Source organism: Triturus cristatus, chromosome 7 (genome assembly GCF_964204655.1).
Source record: "Triturus cristatus chromosome 7, aTriCri1.1, whole genome shotgun sequence".
Taxonomy (NCBI): Eukaryota; Metazoa; Chordata; class Amphibia; order Caudata; family Salamandridae; genus Triturus; species Triturus cristatus.
Genome location: NC_140590.1, coordinates 28,076,289 through 28,095,371, shown reverse-complemented (window position 1 = coordinate 28,095,371; position 19,083 = coordinate 28,076,289). Strand labels below are relative to the sequence as shown.

Sequence of the window (19,083 nt, the reverse complement as noted above, 5' to 3'; positions counted from 1 at the left end):
CCAGATGGGCCGGAGGACATGAAGATTGTTCCACCCGGCTCTCAGTGGTTGCAAGTGGGGGATAAACTCTCTTTATCCTGCTCTGCGGGGTCTGTACCAGCACCGCAGTACCAGTGGCTTCTCAATGGCACTGAACTAAACAGACCTGGTAACACATACACCATTGAGAAGGTGTCCTCGCGAGATAACGGGAACTACACATGTGTGGCTCACAACAGGGACACTGGCCTGTCTGCGAAGGCTTCTGTCCCTATAACTGTAAATGGTAAGCACTCCAGGAATTAAAGACTCCGAGCCTACTTCTTCCAGGTTTAAACCATTTCTGAAATTGGAGATATGAATTTAGCATCTTTCAACTTCCTTCCTCCCTCATAGTTTGTCCCGTCTATTGTCTGATTTACTGCAATGTCTCCTTTCTCTAGGTGCCCTTCTTCTTTCCCTTCTCGCTTTACTTCATTCGTTCTTTCAGTCTTACTTTCCCTTATTCACATAATGCCCTGAGAAAGATAGCTCCATCCCAGTTCTTCAAAATAGGACATCTGATTAAGATCTCAATGTAAATATTCTCATTCATGTCTTATGGGTTCCGCATCTCTCCAGCTGTAGGGGTTGTGCAGTGCGAGACATCAAAATGAGAGAATGGAAAAGAGAAATTGTCAAAATGCATATGTTTCCATTAAATACACTGCTTATTCTGCCAAAATATCGTGACACGACTTGTCAAAAATATTTTAATGTCAAAAATATCATGTGACAGAATATAGAACATAATGAATGAAATATTATTTGTAATGCGCAGCTATGCCCAGTGGGCGTCAAGGCGCCTAAACCAAATGTGTAGCTGATAGCAGACAGAAACAGAGCCTACTGGTATGCCTTAACGAAGAGCCATGTTTTCAAGGACTTCCTAAAGAGGTCAAGGGAAGGAAGTCGCTTGATTTCAAGGGGGAGTGAATTCCACATAAGAGGTGCTAATATGGAAAAGGCTTTAGAGCCCCATCTAGCCTTCTTGGCTCTAGGGATTACCAGTTGGTATTGTTCACTGGAGCGTAAATGTCTACTTGGAACATATCTGGTAAATAATGAACCAAGAGCATCAGCTGAGCCTGCGGTTAGAGCCTTAAATGTAAGGCAAAGAAGTTTAAAAGTGATCCTTGACGGAATGGGGAGCCAATGGAGGTTCTTCCTCGCTACGGTCATTGATGACAACCAAGGCAAGGCAAGGGCGAACCGCGCTGCAGCGTTCTGTATGACCTGTAGACGCTGGAGCAGGCCCTTGTTAGCTCCGGCGTACACGGAGTTACAGTAATCAAGCCTTGAGCCAACAAGGGCAATCACCACCTGTTTCCGCGCCTGTGGGGACAGATAGTTCACAATCCTTTTTAGGGTCTTAATGACACCCCAGCAGGTCGCCACCGTTCTATTCACCTGTAGCTCCATGGAGAGCTGTGTGTCGAAGATGACACCTAGGTTTCTAGCAGATTTGGTAGGTATAGGGCAGCTGCCTAAAGAGGGGGGCCACCAATCATCTGACCATATATCCTGGTCCTTGCCAAAGACCAGGACCTCTGTCTTGTCCCCATTCAACTTTAGGGAGTTGGAAACCATCCAATCTGCAACAAGTTGCATACAGGCCCTAAAGTTAGAGGCAGTTTTACTGACAGAGTGGGTCAGGGATACCATAATCTGCGTGTCGTCCGCATACGACACTACCTCCATCCCCTGAGATCTTACAAGTCTTGCAAGGGGGGCCACATAGATGTTAAACAGGGTCGGACTCAATGCCGACCCTTGTGGCACCCCACATTGCAACGACTTGACAGGGGAGAGGTATTCACCTAGCATGACACGTTGCTCTCGGTGTTGTAAAAAGGAGCTAATGAGACTGAGCGCTGATCCGACTACCCCTGCCTCCCTTAACCTAGATGTTAAAGTCAGGGGAGACAGGGTGTCGAAAGCTGCTGAAAGATCAAGCAGCACCAATACGGAAGTAAGACCCAAATCTACTTTTCTGCGGATGTTATCCATGACTTTTGTCAATGCAGACTCCGTGCTATGTATGTTCTAAAGCCGTGTTGGGACCCATCCAAGAAGCCAGAAGCGTCGAGGAAGTTCGAAAGATGGAAGTTCAAGTGGGTCTCCAACATCTTAGCAGGGGCAGGCAGCAGAGAGATGGGTCTAAAATTTTTCAGCACTCCAGGGTCCAGGGTGGTCTTTTTCAAAAGCGGCTTCACGATGGCTCTCTTCCAAAGTGATGGAAAAATGCCCTGTTCCAAGGCTCCATTCATTACCTCAAGCATCGGAGGGAGAATGATTTCTCTGCAGTTTTTAAGCACCTTGAGGGGCAGTGGGTCAAGGGGAGATGAGGATTTAGTTTTATCCAGCAAACTATTGAGATCTTCTAGCGTAAGAGCCGGAAAGTGTGCAAGGGACTGAGAGGAATCTACATTCCAGGCCTCTAATCGTGTGATTTGCACGGAATCCTCCAGACTGAGTGAGTTCCTCTGCGTCTTTAGGGCTATGTAAATATCGTCTATCTTTGTATAGAAAAAATTCGATATATCATCGCATAGCTCCTGGGAGGCAACTACTGGATCAGGAATCTGAAGGGAGCAGAGGGAGTCTACAATTTTAAAAAGCTCTCTAGAAGATGTTAACGAACAGGTTAAGTTAGAAAAATAGTCCTGTTTTTCCTTAATGATTCGCTTTCTATACTCCCGTAATAGGCTCTTATAATCTTCTCTATCTTTTAAATCCCAGGATTTACGCCAGCCACGTTCCTTCTGTCTACATTTTTGTCTGAGCAACCGCAGATCGGCAGAGAACCAAGGGGCGGATGGCTTCTGTCTAGCTGCAGGTTTAAGGGAAGGAGGGGCTAGTGCATCAGCAGCTTTGATAATGGCATCAGTTAAATCCTGAGCCGAGTCATCAACCTTCTGTTTAGTTGAGATACTGATGTTACGGATAAAAGGAGCAAGTGTCTCCTTAGTAAAGTTTTTGAAGCTCCTTTTGAATTGTTTTTTACCGGTGTCAGCCGTGACATCAGGACCGGAAATGTCTAGGGACAGCGGGACTGCTAAATGATCAGACCATGTAATTGGTACCGGCAAACCGACTTTCAGTCTGGAATCGTTGGTAAAGATCCCGTCAAGGGTGTGCCCCGCCAGGTGAGTCGGATGAAGAACAAGTTGGACAAAATCACATGCCTCCAAGGAATTAATAAGAGAGGAGGTGTCTTTTGATGTAGAATCCTCTAAATGGAAATTAATGTCGCCCAAAATGGTAAAGTAAGGCCTACCAAAATAGGGTTCTAAAATTCTAAGAAGCTCTGGGCAGAAATTGACTCTAGACCCAGGGGGTCTATAGAGTAATATGCCAGAAAAAGAACTCATCGGAGTGTGCGTAATACAAAAATAAAGCGCTTCAAAAGGATCTGTAGAAACTGAAACAGGTTTTATTGTGCAAAAGAGAGTAGATTTAAAAAGAATGGCTATGCCACCTCCTCTACAACGTTCTCTGTCTAATCTTAAAAAGGTGTATCCTTTAGGTATAGCCAAAAGCAGATCATGACCAGCGGACTCAATAATAATGTTTTGAAAGTATTTTATATATTTTTTAAATATGGATATCAATAATATTTTTTTAATGTAATTATTTTTTTAGATTCTGTGTTATATGTTGTTATTTTTTTAATGTAAATTATTTTTTAATAGTTTTAGAGTGATTTAGTTTTTGTTTAATTGGTAACACATTTTACGTTTTTTTTTATGTGCTTTCTTTTTGGCAGTTAGTGGGGTCTGTAGTGGAATGGGGGAAGTGTTCTAATGATTTTTCTTTTAATTGAGTAAACATTTTTTCATACATGTTAATTTGTTAATTTCATAATTAATTATTCAAAAGATTTTTTTCATTCTGGAATATATAATTTTATATTTGGTGTTTGGTAAAATAGGGAATTGATTATAATACTTATTTACTTGCTTTTATGAATTTGGATATATCATATCATCATTAAGGTTTTTTTGTATAATAATTATTGTTAGAGTGTTATGGCTCTAAAAAAATGTTTTTGCTTCTTTTGCTCTGTAATTTAATTTGTTTGTGAAATTACATTTTAGGATGATATGGTGGCTGGTGATTAAAATATGTTGTCATTTTTCAAATACCTTTTTAATATGATTCTGTGTATAATTTTATATATTGATTTTGTTTTTTTTAGTTTTTAAAGATTTATATACATTATAGTGTTAACCTATAGTTATTACATATTTATGGAAATGTAATTTATGTTGATTTTCTATGTTTGCTTTTGTCTCATTTGTAGCGGGTAAGAGGTCCAAAGCTTTGGGGTAATGTAAGGAAAAGAACAACCCCTGGCTCCCTTAATTCTGGGGACCGTGAGTAGCAGCTGATTAGTGGAATATAGCAAGCTCACTGGGTTGTAAAGGGTAATAACGTCTTGGATCAATTTAGAACCTTTTTTGTGGATCCCTTTATGTGCAAGGCATAAAGTCTTAAAATGAGTTCTCTTGTACACCGGGAGCCAGTGCTTGGCTGCTGGTGCCGTCCTTGCTTATCGGTGCTTTTTAAGATGATACGTGCTGCCGAATTCTGTATGACCTGCATTCTTTTCAAGACTGATGTAGGAGGCCCTGGGTACAAAGAGGCAGACACCAAGTGTGCTATATGGGTGTTTAATTATTGTGCTCTCGGAGCGCCGGGAACGGCGTGCGCTCGCCCCTCGGCTCTGCTACTGACTGGCCATCATGGCCGCCTGCGCTCCCAGCATTCTCTGCCGTGACGCGGCAGGAACACTAGAGCGCTACTCTACATATCTCCCTCCTTTATTGACACTGCAACAAACAATGAACCAAACTGTACAGTGTCCAGTGATAGTTCTTGCATTCGGCGGTTATGTTTTCATGTCGAACTCTCAACACTTTTTGGGCAGTACCACTGTCCTGCCGGTGCGGGTGTATCTCACCGGCGTGCATGTCCGGGTATCTCTGTCACTACTGGGTAGGGCACGGGTTTGTGTCTCTTGTGTTTGGCTTCCCTTTGCCATTGCACTTGCTCCTTGGTCCTCCCCTTGCACCCGTGTACCTTTGTCTTCTGCCTTTTTTGGTACACTGGTGGTGTTTGTCTCTTCCGTGTAGGTGCACCTCGTGTAGCTACTGGTTGCTTCCATTTCCGTAGTAGGTTCTCTCCTCTCCGGGTTCTCTTCGTCTTCTCTTTCCTATTGTGTGTCTCCTATCCTAATCCAATTCAACACCTTGCTGCACCTTGACATTCTATCCTGAGGCCATTCCTTCCCATCGCTTAATCGGGTTGATCTTGGGTATACTTTGTGTACTTGCATCGGTGTGCTATACTTGCTGTCGCCCTTCCTTTTCAGCTGGGCCAACTTCACTCTGACACATTCTCCCTTTTCCAGTGACCCCACCTTGACATTGTGTCGCTTGTTGTAGTGGTCTGTGTAGATCTTTTGTGCCCTTTCTAGATTGCTACGCACTACTGCTGGCGACCATTTACTCTGTATCAGTCGTCGTTTCCATGCTACATTGTCTCTTGTAAAGGGGTCACTTCCTCTCAGTATTTTGAATGGACTATATCCAGTCTTGGTGGGTGTGATCCAGTACGCCCATACCGTACTTTTAAGTTCAGCTTCCCAATTCTTCCCGGCATTGATCGCTGCCTGTTCTGACCCCATGATCACCCTGTTAAATCTTTCTGCTAGGCCATTACCGGCTGGATGATATACTGGGGTGTGCTTGATACTTATTCCGTTCCGTTCCATGAATGCGTTCCATTTGTCTGATGTAAATTGAGGCCCATTATCACAGGTTATGACTCTTGGTATTCCTTCTCTCAGTAACGTGGCCATGAGGAATGTCAGTACAGCGTCAGTGTCCACATTTTCGCACACCTCTACTTCCGGCCACTTTGAGTACCTGTCTACCAGTACAATTGCATATTTGGGTATACTCTGTTCATCCAAAATGGGACCTAAGATGTCCACTGCCAATTCTTCCCATGGATTTACTGGCTGGGCAAATTTCCCCAATGGAGGACGCAGAGTGGTCTGCGTCTTGTCTGCATTGCTGCACAAGACACAACCCCTGACGTGCTTCTCCACTTGATTGTCTAGAGCTGGCCACAAGTATGCTTTCTTGGCTCTCTGCTTAGTTTTCACGATGCCTAGATGTCCTTCATGCAGTATTGATAGTAGTCTCTTTATCAATTGACTTGGCGGAACTACTTTGTCTCCTTGCAGTATGAATACATTGTTGTCCCCAACTGACAGTTACTCTCGAACTTCATGGAATTTGCGGTGTTCTGCCCCAGATGCTTCTTCTCTGGCCATCCCGTAATTATGAACCGTTTAAGTGTTGTGAGACTCGCGTCATTGTCATATGCCTCTCTCCACTCCTGTGCACTTATGACAGCCTCCTGGTCATCTGTGAAGGCTATGGTGTATTCATCCTCGCCCGTTGGTTTTGGCACATCCTCCATCGCCGCAGCCCTGCTGAGGTAATCCGCCACCTTGTTCTTGGAGCCCGGGATATACTCTACATTGTACACATAGTTCAGCAACCTCAGTGTCATTTTTGCTATGCGAGGCGTGGCACTCGCATGTCTGCTGGATGTGAGCACCTTCACCAATGGCTTGTGATCCATCCTGAGTAGGAACCTGGAGCCCCAAAGGAATTGGTGGAATCTTTCCATTGCCCAGATTTCCGCCAGCATCTCCTTTTCAATTGCACTGAACTTTTCTTCACTCGGGCTTAAGGATCGGGACGCAAAGCTGACTGTTGACATCTCGCCTTCCTCGGACCTTTGCATAAGCACTGCCCCCAGCCCTCTGTCACTCACATCTGTGGTGAGGATGGACAGAGCATGTTGGTCGAAGCCATGCAGAGGCACCGTTTCACAGATGTCCTCCTTAATTTGTTGAAATTCTTCTTGGGACACCTCCGACCATGCAAAGGTCGTCTTTTCCTTCAGCAGCTGGCGCAGGTTATGCATTTTGGTGGCAAAATGAGGTACAAATTTGCTATAAAATTCCACCATTCCGAGGAAAGAACGGACGTCGTCCTTGCTTCTGGGCGTAGTAGCGTCCTTTATTGCCTTGGCATTCGCTTGTTTGGGTGTGACTCCTTTGTCGCTAATCTCGTGGCCCAGGTATGAGACTGATGTCACTCCGAACTTACACTTGTCCCACTCCGCAGTGAGACCATTCCGCTCCAGAATGTGCAGGACTTTGGTCAGCTTAGCATCATGGTCCGATTTGGTTCTCCCCATGACTAGGATATCGTCTTGGAAGTATTGCACCCCATTCCGTGCCCTTGAAGAGTTTATGCATCAACTTTTGGAATACGACCGCCGTGGAGGCTAGGCCGAATGGCATTCACCGGAACCGGTGGCACCCAAACGGGGTGATGAACAAGGTTCATTTCTTGCACGTAGGTTGTAGTGCTATTTGGTGGTATGCCGAGGTCAAGTCTATGGTAGAGAACCATTTGATGCCTTTCGTCAAGGCCAGCATTTCATTTATCCGGGGCAGCGGGAACTTATCGACTATTATGTTCTTGTTGAGCTCCCTCAGGTCTATGCATAGGCGTACCTTCCCATTGGGTTTCTGGGCTACCACCAGTGGAGCCAGCCACTCCGCGTTTCATTGTCCTCCAGGCATTGCAATTCTTGTTGCACTGCGTCCCTACAGTTGAACAGTATATACCGCACTTTGTGGCTCACTGGCTGGGCCCCCTCTTTGAGGCATATCCTGTGAGTGAACTTTGTCAACTTGCCAATGGTGCCTCCAAAGACCGTTGGGAAACCTGCCTTTCACGTGTTGGCTTCGTCTGTTCGTGCGTGATCCATCATCAGCACTTGCGTTATGCCTCCTGGGTTTAGTTGGATCCCTAATTCACCTTGATCTACCCTCCCGAGCACTGAGGGTCCCTTCTCCGCCACATATAGCTTCCCGTCTGCTGTGCGTTCTTTGAATTCAAACTGTAGCGGGCAATACCCCACCATGGGAATGGGTTCTCCTGTGAAGGTGACCGGATGGATGTCCGGAGGAAGAAGGTGTGTGTCTATGATCTTTGCAAAGTCTCTGTCCCAAATGCTGCGTTGTATGATGGTGTATGGGGACCCTGAGTCGGCAACCATGGAGACTTGGATCCCGCCTATGGAAAGTTCACACAGCGGTTTGCGCGTCCTGACACCATCTATGCCCAGGACCTGGTCATCGATGCACAGATAACTGTCCTCCTCTTCTTCACCCCGTCCTTCCTCGATCCCTGAGTCTTGTGCCACGTATTTGACTGATGTCTTCCGGGGTTTGCGCCTACAGACTTTCTCAAAGTACCCCATTATTCTACAGTATAAGCATTTGGCTCTGAAGGCAGGACATTGTTTGTCGTTGGCAGCGTGTGCCCAGCTTCCGCACCTGTAGCAACTTTTTTTTTCCTCTCCTTGGGTTCTCTGGTTCGTGACCATTCTTGTGGCGTGTTTCTGGGGCTGTCTTGGTCCTCCCGGTGCTAGCTGCCTCCGCTCTTGGGTACTGGCCTCTGTGACCTTGCCGACTGTGGCTCTGCTGGCACTGTCCTTTTTGGCGGCCTCCGCACACCTCTTCGAGAGTTCCGCTTTTTTGAACATCGCCACTATCTCTTTGAGAGGTGCATCGCCACTGACCCACAACTTCTCCTGTATGGATGTATTTACCATGTGCATGATGATTTGGTCCCGTATGAGGTCATCATGGAGTCCTCCGAACTTACATGTGGTCGCCAACCTCTTCAGTGCGGCTACGTAGTCATCCACTGACTCACCCGCATTCTGTTTCCATTGAAAGAAGCTAAAGCGATCGATCGCCGTGCACACCACCGGTTGATAGTGGCTGTCCAGGTCTTCTATGTCGTGTTGGAATACATCATCATCATCTGCGGGCATTGTCTTTTTCACTAGGTTCATGTACACCCTGATGCCTTCTGGGCCTAAATTGTGTAGCAGAATCTTCTTTTTTCGCTTACTCGGAAAGACCTTGTCCCCTTCGTCTTCCAGCGCCGACAGATAGTTCAGGAAGTATTCTTTCCAGTCTTCCTATTTCATGGCCGGTTCTCCCGGTTTCGGCAGGAAGGGAACCGGATTTGTGAGGGAGAAGGTTTGGGCGCACATGGCCTCTCGCCGTCGTTGTGGCTCTTCATCCGTCCTGGGTGGGGGACTCCCTGGTGCACTGGGCTAGCGCAAGATGGCCGCCCTCGTCGGAAGCGCGAGGTTCTCACCCCCTTGGCTTGTCCTTGGTGCGCCAGGGTCAGTTCACCTCCGAGGCCTGATGTACTTCCAGTTGCTAGCATGTGTGGCGTGCAGCGTGTGGCGTGTGGCCCCTGGGGCTGTTTTTGGAATGTTCTAGGGTGGAAGTCCCTACTACATCTGTGCACTTCTCAGTGCTGCCTCTGGTGCTTGAACTGAATGCAGCCAGTGATGAGGCTCTTGACTCAGCCTCTCTGTGCCCACCAGGTGGGTTTGTTATCTTTTGTTTCTTTGCCGCACGCTGTCCTGCTCTGTGCCCGCTCCGGGGAGATGCGCTGCTGCTCTCCCGGGGCAGTTGCTGTTTGTTGCCGGGGCGGGGTTGGCCGGTCGGGGTATATCTGGAAAGCCCCGTAGGACCCCCCCAGCGCTCACACTGCAGCTAGGAGCACGTGCTCCTGCCTTGTTGCCTTCGGGCGCCTCACTCTGCACCCTGTGGGGAAGGGGCGCTGCTGCGCTCACTGGGCCCGATTCACAGAACTAACTTAAGGCTAAATCCTAAACTTACTACCATTTTTGTATTCACAGAAGGCACTTACTCATTTTGGTATTCACAGAAAGCACTTACTCATTTCGGTATTCACAGAAGTTAGGAGTCCTTAACGCATTCCCGTGTCTACCAGTGATAGTAAAGCTGGGTATGCGCCAAAATCCATGGGTGAATGCATGGGGACACCGATCTCCACCCTGTGGCGGAGTAACGCAAGGACTGACTTGCACAGCCTTGCGTGACTCCACATTTACCAAGCCACACAGGGCCACACAAGGTGACCTTGTGTGGCTTGGTGAACGTCATTTTAGGTTTTGCATCACAGTTCTGATCCCTTGCGTGGTGCAAGGGCAATGCAAAACCATGATAAATATGCCCCAAAGTATATGAAGTCAATATCTGTACCCTAAACATTTTGTTGCTTTTATAATTGCACTCGATTATTTTGTCGACAATATTTCATCGTGCAACCCTACAAGCAAAAATGTTAAATTGAAGTTAGTTGTCTTTGGTGCATGTATTTTGCATGAGACCATGAATATTTGAGAGCTGGTTGATTTCAGGTGTTGAGATGCAGAAGGCAGCACATTATTCTATGGTTTGAGGGACTTCTAGAGTTACCTACACAGATGATATTCTTACTATTGATTTTAGCTTGAATGACTGACTGAAAAGCAGTTCTAAATTCATTACTATAAGAAATGGTTAATTTGTGAAGGGAGTTCACTTGGGTGAAACATAGAACATGCTTAGATTAGCTGCAGGATCTTGCAGAGACAGTTTGGAGATGACAACCTGCACCCCTGCGTATCTTGCAGACAACCTAACTATCTCTAGAGCTTCACTACTCTGAGCGGGACAAGTGCTACAACAGGGTACATGGTTCCCACAAAGGAGACAATTATGGACCTATTACTTGTGCAGGAAAGCTTTAGGACCAAGTAGCATCAAGCCACTGACTTGAACTGAATCATAAAGATGTGGATATGACCAGGGTGGTCCTAGAGACATCCCCAGACATCCATAAGAAGTTGTTCACACATGCATAATCATGGGTGTACCATCTGAGGACATGGGGAAAAAGGTCTGAATGATGAAATCCCATGGTCACAACTGGTGTGAGTTGAGTATCCCCCCTGGCCAGTGCGAGTCCACTTACCTTTTTCAAAGATCTGATTATGGTGCTCATCGACTGTGCCCATCCTGGAAGGGCCATAGGGGCCCTGACCTACAGTTGTTCTCCCTTCTCCTCTCTGTCTCCTCCCTGGGTGTGAAGAGCTTAAATGCAAAATTGGCACGCCCAAAAGTTAGGTCTTTCTATAATCATCCTTACTTGGTATTATTAAACCCAGATGTTGTGTAGGGGAAATGCTACCAAATGGGAGACTACAGCTCTAATTGAGCCTGGGACTCATGTTCCCGCCCGGGACTGGCCTTCCGGATGGGATACTCTGATGATGTCACCTGACGCTCCTCTGCTATATATGTAAGGAAAGCTCCTTTAAAGAGGAGACTACAGCCCCATGGAGCGCCTGCACAGGCGCCCCTCCGGGATTGCCTTGATGGTGTCACATGACACTTCTGTGGCACGCAGGGAGGACTTCACCCTTGGCGAGGGCATCCAATGTGTCAGCAATCTCGAGGGGTCAACATCCTTGAGTTAAAGAGGCAACAGCTGCATATGGTGATGTAATGGTAACGGTACCGTGATGCAAATAACCGACTATGCACCAACTCCCTTGCACATTGGGAGGAAGGAGTGGACACAGTCAGGTTTACACACAGGAACGCACCTTGACGAAGTCAGAGGGAGGATTTGTATAGGGATATTGATCCCACTTTGTATTATTGTTAATGGGGACAGGTATTTGATTTACTGAATAAAAATAACTCTTCTCTCCTCACCCACCCTCCCTCCCCCGCTGCATTGCAATGTCAGAGTGTGACTGCAGGGGTTTGTGAGCCCTTCCTCCATTGGGCCGGGATGACCCAATAATAGGTTAATATTGTGAGCGGGTCTCACAACCTGATCTATATGAAAACAATGTTTTTTCACGTGTGCAGTGTCACTTTCTCACCAAGCATGCAAGTGTTGCCATCTGATGGTCAACTCTATATATCCCTGATCTACCTATTTTAATGATTTGAGAGATCTTAAATATATATTATAGTTCTGTTACAGGTACTTAGAGGCCTGGTACATTACTGTGATTAGTGGTACACGCATGTGCAGCTGCCATACCTGGATCGTGTGTTTCTGTCCTGAAGAATGCCATGGTCCTGCATGAGCCATCAGGCAGAAACATGTTGACGGTATATGTGGTGATGGGGTACTAATCCCCCTTATATCCACATTGATTTTTAATACAAATAGATATCACCTTTGAATATAAAGGTCTGTTTAGAATATCACTTTGTTTTTAATCTTCCTAGTTCAAGGGTCCACTCTTAGGAAGAAGTGCCTCCCTGAATTCAGGTGTAGACCCGCTCTCCATCAAACCGTGGGGAGTCCTTTTTTGAAGCATCACACCTGGTGGTGTGTGAGCACAACCCGTCATATTTATGTGTAAGTCCAGTAGACGATTGTTCTAGATGGAGTCTTGACAGATATATAGGATAAATTAAATCTCAGGTGGCTTTGTTGTGTTAAAAGTACATATTTTTATACACATAAAATAAAGTTAGATGAGAGGCATACCTAAGGTTCCTTATTTTTGTATTTTTGAGGAAAACCTCTGTCAGCCACATGGATTTCTCTCCTGCTGTCACTAATTAATGATTGGCAGGTAACTACAGGGAAAGAGATGTCAAGTAAAAGGTGTTTTGGTTTGCTTCTTTATAGAAGAGCCCTGAAATGACATGTCTGTTGGTTACATTCACTCCAGAGGACTTTTTTTTTCTCTAGCACGTGGGCACTGCATTGGGTGTGACACGCATAGGAGCGAACATCTTCTTGCTTTTCATTAACACTTTGCTCAAACTGCAGCCTGACCATGTTCCTTGGTTGACCTTTTGTGTGAGTATATCATGCTTGGTCTCATACACCCACCTGCCTTCTAAAGACACTGGCCCAGTTGCTTAGTCCATGTTCTATGTCTCCCTCCTCCCTTCAATAGAAGCATCCCGGCTCCCTTCAGTTGTCCTTGTTGACCATTGGTGATTCGCTCTCTTTCAGTATTGAATTACGCTCTGATGTCATCATTGACTGCTTGGATATGTGGGTTGTCAGCATATCTCATACTAAGTAGAAATGGATCTTAGTACTTGTCTCTTCATTGTCACTTTAGTACTTGCAAATTGAGGGGGCATGTATTGATATTTCATGAGATAACAATCTTTCCATAGGATTAACGTTGCTTGATGTGCTTGAGGGTGTTTTATAGGTTTGATCAGTGTCCCGTAGTTATCATTCATGCATGTGGATCAGTCACTAATACCTAACTATGGGAGATACTGAGAAGTGTAGTCCAACCAGTCATTACACGCCATATTGACTCACGTCTAAAGGAGGTGTGTTATAGGTTTGCTATTTGTCACATTGTCATCATCATAATGATCCATGTGTCTGGATTGGTTATGGTGGATGCAGTAGTCATCAGAAGAGAATCCAATGGGAGTCTGACAATGATATAACAACAGACTGTGTTCCTCTTCCTAGCATGAACAAAATGGTCTTGATATTGATGGGTGGTAAGGACTTCTCAAAGTTATATTTGAGCAGTACTTACCATCAGATCAGATTACATTCGGCATCAAAAGCAGTTAATGCTAGTTTTTGGAGAGTTGGTTACACAGCATAAGGAGATTAGACAAGTTAGCTACCTCAGGATTAACTCTTCATAAATAAAATCCAAATTCCGAGAGCAGGAGAATGACTCTCCGGAATATTTCATTTCAGCAGAAGGGGTGAGGCTGATGTCTGAGTTAGTAAATCATTGTCAATGCAGCAATTCCAATTCACAAAGATCAGTTTAGGTCTTTCATGGGTCCTGGTTTGTGTTGGGTTACCCAGTTAGCTTAGGTCTTTCATGGGTCCTGGTTTGTGTTGGGTTACCCAGTTAGCTTAGGTCTTTCATGGGTCCCGGTTTGTGTTGGGTTACCCAGAAAAGACTGAACATTTGAGACTTTTGTCAATGATGGAGAATCCATATGTGTGGAGTGAAGATGAACAAAGCGTATGTAATGATGTAAAGGAAGCTATTGCTTGACCAGGTGTTGTGCTAATGTTCGATGTTGGTTTAAAAACTATTGTCACAGTGCCATGAATCTACGTGGATGCTCTCTTGCAGGTATGTGAGGGAAGAGAGAAAGCCGTCGCTTTTGCTAGCTGCTTTTTGTCTAGCATGGTAAGAATTACTCAGTAATTGAACGAGAGGCATTAGAAGCTTTCTAATCCTTCTAGTCCTTAGCAGATCTTCCAAGATATGTAGCAGTGGGTGTTGATCTGCATTCTAAGTCAGTAGAGCTCTTATTCATGAGTACTATGACCACCCTCTACCATTGGGGCATTGGGGGCAATTGTTAGTAAGGGCGGGATTCTGTCTTGTTTGGTCCTTTTTGGAAATGAAGAAAGTTTTGGAATAATGAACGCACTCCTCTGGGTACATTCCCCAGGGTAGGTGGGAAGGATAATCTGATTAGGTAAGGCACCATGGAAATGGCAGTTTAAGTTGGCAGCTGAGAGGGCACTGGGAGATATGTTGTGGGGACACCATACTACAATTAATAGTGTCACAGGTAAATCCCCTTTAGAGATTATTTGAAATAGACCAGCTTGCACAAAGTTGACTGCAAGATGGTTGCAAAACATTTATGATGTTGAGATTAACACCCAACTCTTCCCATGCCGAGTAGTTGTATTTGGTAATTTAGATGCACAAAGACTGACATTACCTTACCACATAATTTAGCCATATACTTATGAAAATGTATATCTCTTCTCACTACCCATATGCTCTTGGTCATGTAGGTCCATTCAGTACACTCACTCTTCTATCACAACTTCTAAATCTTTAGTGAGGTGGCGTTATTAGCCAGCAACCCACTCAAACCACTGTCACAGCCCCACTGCATGTTCTCAGACCCAGTTTATATAATCCAGACACTCACTGACTGCCTTCCTTCTGCAGAGGTGGACCTCCCTCCCACAGGCAGCCCTTGCTCCACCCCTTGCTCCTGCTGGCAGACCACCCTGGGCGTGGCCTGTGGAGTTCTCCTCGGTGCTGCAGTCATAGTGGCTGGGATGGCTGTTCATTATGAGAGACGCTTGAAACAGAAGGACACACACAAAGGTAAAATGACTCTTAATGTATCCTCTGTATATTATATACTATATACTCTGCATATGTGGCACAACAGTAATGATTCCATCCCTTTTTGTCGCAGATGAAAACGTGTACCAGAATCCCAGCATTATCGAAGACGCTAATACCCAATATGAAAACATGAGAAAAGAGCGCGAGGGGCAGTCAGCGGTGAGTAGCAGGCAGTGATGACGTACTGTAAATAATGCTTCGTAATAGAAAATCCATTCGACTCATATTTTTATTGTTTTTAATTTTGATACTGTGTGGAACAAAGTGCATAGGCCTTCCGCTCTGCGCAGGAAGAGCATAGCTTATGAGGTTGGTTTGGGCTATGTCTAGCAGATACACTGCCTCCTACTCTGCAGAGTGGCCTCTGAGGTGGCCTGCTGTGACAGTCTGGGAGTGGCTACTGTCAGCTGAAGGTGCTGAAGGAAATCTTCCTTCCTCCATTAGGGGTGGCCTTTCTTACCTCTTTAGTAAATTTAATGTTAGTAAATGTAGATGAGCTCCCTGTGCTGTCCCTGAATGGTGCGACCCCTGCCTGGCTCGAGTATACATGACGCTGGCAATACACCTCTCTACATATGTTGTCGCTGCCCACATACCTAGTCTCCATCATATAATGTGTGTTGGGGAGGGTCTTTCCCATCGTTTTATGAAAGTAATACACACCTTTTTCAAAATCTGGTCTGTTTTCATGGTGGAGCAGGGTGTGCTGCACATGCTGGCAGATTGTGTACTGAAGAAGGGTTGTGCCAATGCCTCCACCAGGGTTTGAGTTGGCACTGTTTGTAAGCAAACCAGCCTTGGAACCAAAGGGATCTCCACCAGGGGAACATTCTCCAAGTAAAACACTCCACATTGGATGATTAGCATAAGGAAATGTGTTGCTAATTGGGGGGGGGGGGGGATAAATTTGAGTGCTGTCTAAGTAAGCAGTCCAAAATCTTGTAAAATCAAACACAAAGTTCAATAAATAATCCTGGTCCCACCAACGTGTAGTCATAGCTCAGAGAAGCCAGGCTAACTGAACATGATTTAGCAGCACCATAACAGTTATGAAGTCAAAATAAAAAAGTCAAAATAAAACACAATAAAAATCCCACAACTAAATTCTAAAATAAATAGAAATGTAGTAATTAAATTACACAAGAATGATTAAAATGGAAATAAGTCTTTTTAAAATTAAGCACCAGGAAACACCAAAGCATCTATAGGTGCAATAGACAAGAACCTAGGCTCAAGTTGAGGTCAACCATGATACTGAAGGACTGGGTTATTTTTAAGATCCAGCGGTGCCAGGGAACAACACCTGAAACCTTCGTGGGTTACCTGTTCTGGCGTACCAAACACAGAGACACGGGACACTTCCAGCGACGTCAGAGATCAGCGTTTATTTACTGCAGGGATACAGAGGTCACAAGAAGTACACAACGTGTAGGTTCTCGGAGACTGCTTCAAATTCGTAGAAGTGGATCGCTCCTTTTATACAAGTTTTTGCCATAGCACAGTATGGCGAACAAAGGTTACAACTCAGTTCCCACAATAAACTTCAAAAGGATCGCGTTCATATTTCAGGGTGCCGGAACATAATTACACCAGTCTTGCCGGTTCCCAACTGTAAAAACATATTTCCTCCGCAATAAACACATTCCATCCCAACCGTAAACACATTAAGAGGAAGGACGAAAAACAGATGCGAGGAAAGGACAAGGATGGACAACAGGTTAGAAAAGAGTGTTAGGGGCAATAAGGAAACTTGATAGAAGGGTCAAAGACCTCGTGTCTAATGTATGCGTGGCTGAAACAATAGACACAAGCGGCAAGATGAGCCTCGAGCGGGGCCATCTGCCTTAGTCGTGTCATTTCCCTCATCGTAAAAGTCACCTCAAAGGAACACGTGTCCCTCGTACAAGCTTGAGAGTTCCAGGGTCACGAAGCGGACAAAGCCCGTTCGCTGACTACCTGAGGGCAAGAAACAAAATGGATGCTGTATCTAAAATGGAACCCGAGGGTTCGGATGAACAAACCCAAAAATGAGACGAACCATACGTGGCTGCATAGCGAAACTTCGTACACCCACTATACTCGTCATTTGCGGTTTGTAGATACCAAACTCATCCATATTCGTCACTACTCAAAAAGTGCCGTCCCGTCTCACACGGAACCTCAGACGCTCCTTTTGCCCTCATGTAGGCAAGCACTAGTCACGATCGGAGTCTATGTCGATATTCATCAGATAGTTCAGCTGCTGCTGGAACATCATTCTATTCATCAATGTCTCCTTGGTAACAGGTGGCCGCCTTATACACGTCGTAGCACACAGGCCACATAGGGCAGGACCACACTGTACACAAAGACAACACGTGAACAAAAACGCTACAACAGCCCCTACGATCATTAGAATCTCCCAACCCCAGGTTGACATCAGGCCCCAAAACCATCCTAGGAGCGTCCAATTACCTTCGTCGACGTGTATGGACTCGGAAATCTTGTGCAACTTCGAGATGGCTTGGTATACAGTTGGAGCATTGTCAGGAATAAAAATGCAACAACTCGAATGGATAATTTTACACACACCCCCTCTATCTGCAAGAACAAAGTCTAGAACCATACGGTTCTGCAACGTCATGGGTCTATCCGCCTGTAGTTCAGCTGTTAGATTACCAAGGGCATTTGCAGTAATATTAGCAGTCGACTCAACCACACGGGTCAACTGTCTTAGGTTCCTACTATTAACCATAGGTCCCCAAAACGGCAAGAAACCCTTAAAGAAGTCTCCTGCTTCCTGACCAGCAGTATCCTCTCTGCTAATAACGCCTCTCACAACTCTGGTTTTGTGGTAGTCTGAAGCAACTGTGAAAGTTGGAGGTAAAAGATTCGCAATATAGCAGGTACCCGAAAAGTCGCGGGGTAACCATGTATATGCGCGTTCATAACATACAAAATAGGTGCCCTTGGCAGTCAGAAAAACAGGGGAGGAGAGCATCGGTAGAACATACGTATCAGTGCAAGCACTGTTCCCAAGTTGTGCTCTCGGATTTCGACCCAAGCCTTGCAAGCAGAAATTACCAAGGTGCGGTACAATCCATATCGGGGACGAGCTCTTAAGCTGTCTATTACCCACTGACGTACTATACTCAGCCTCGCTCAGATCCTTATAGGCCTGCGCTTCTTCATCCGGAATGAGTGATGCATCAAAAACATCTCTATCCAGATCCGCTATTGCTATAGCCAAAGGCTTGTGGTACGGCCCAGGACCGGAATTGACAGATCGTGGCTCTCGACTGGGGTAGGAATCTAGTGCACTACGGAACATAGTTTGAAATGCTCGAGCTGAACCCTGGGAGCTGTAAGGAAGAACCAAGTACGGAATACCCCTATCCATGGTGTGTGGCATTAACCCACATACCCAGCAATTGGTAGTATTCACCACCAACTGATGCTGATGTAGGAGTTGAACAAAGGAATTATTCATGAATTCCGCACGTCTAACCTGCTCATGTTGAGGCAAAGGATGAAAGGAATGTGGGGAGACAGTGGTGAGGGAACTTGAGTCAGGAGAAAAAGTAGGTGAAACAGAAGGCAAAAACAACTGTACTCCAAAATACACTCCACCCACCAATAGCATAGATACAGTTAGGAACAGTAGAAATACCTGCAACAAAAAACATTTCGTTCGTACAATCCTCCATAGCTCTGATCTCTGTGCTGACACCCTTTCTTCTTCCACTAGCTTAGAGAATGCCATCCTCTACAAACCGTCCGTGACGTACTTGACGCACTTCGTGCTGAGTAGCGATTATCAATCCCCAGGAGTTCCCAGGAATCGACAAAAGCAACCAACCTAACGTCAGAAACCTGCTAAGCAGAAAGAAGTACCCGCACGGCCCTACGGTAGCCCGGATGGAGAGGTTTCCCTATTACGAATCTCTTAGCAGTGGAAAAACACATAAAAACTCCAAAAAAAAGGAT

General features: G+C 45.5%; 1 protein-coding gene across 1 annotated transcript in view; it reads left to right on the top strand.

The window, feature by feature from the left end:
• The window catches only part of LOC146808725 (cell adhesion molecule CEACAM6-like), a 465,149-nt gene that overhangs the window by 206,282 nt on the left and 239,784 nt on the right, over nucleotides 1–19,083 (top strand). Inside the window, exons 5-7 of the mRNA XM_085615536.1 lie at nucleotides 5–265; nucleotides 14,932–15,093; nucleotides 15,188–15,276. Of these exons, the coding sequence (XP_085471662.1) occupies nucleotides 5–265; nucleotides 14,932–15,093; nucleotides 15,188–15,276 (512 nt within the window). The remainder of the gene's footprint in view (nucleotides 1–4; nucleotides 266–14,931; nucleotides 15,094–15,187; nucleotides 15,277–19,083) is intronic.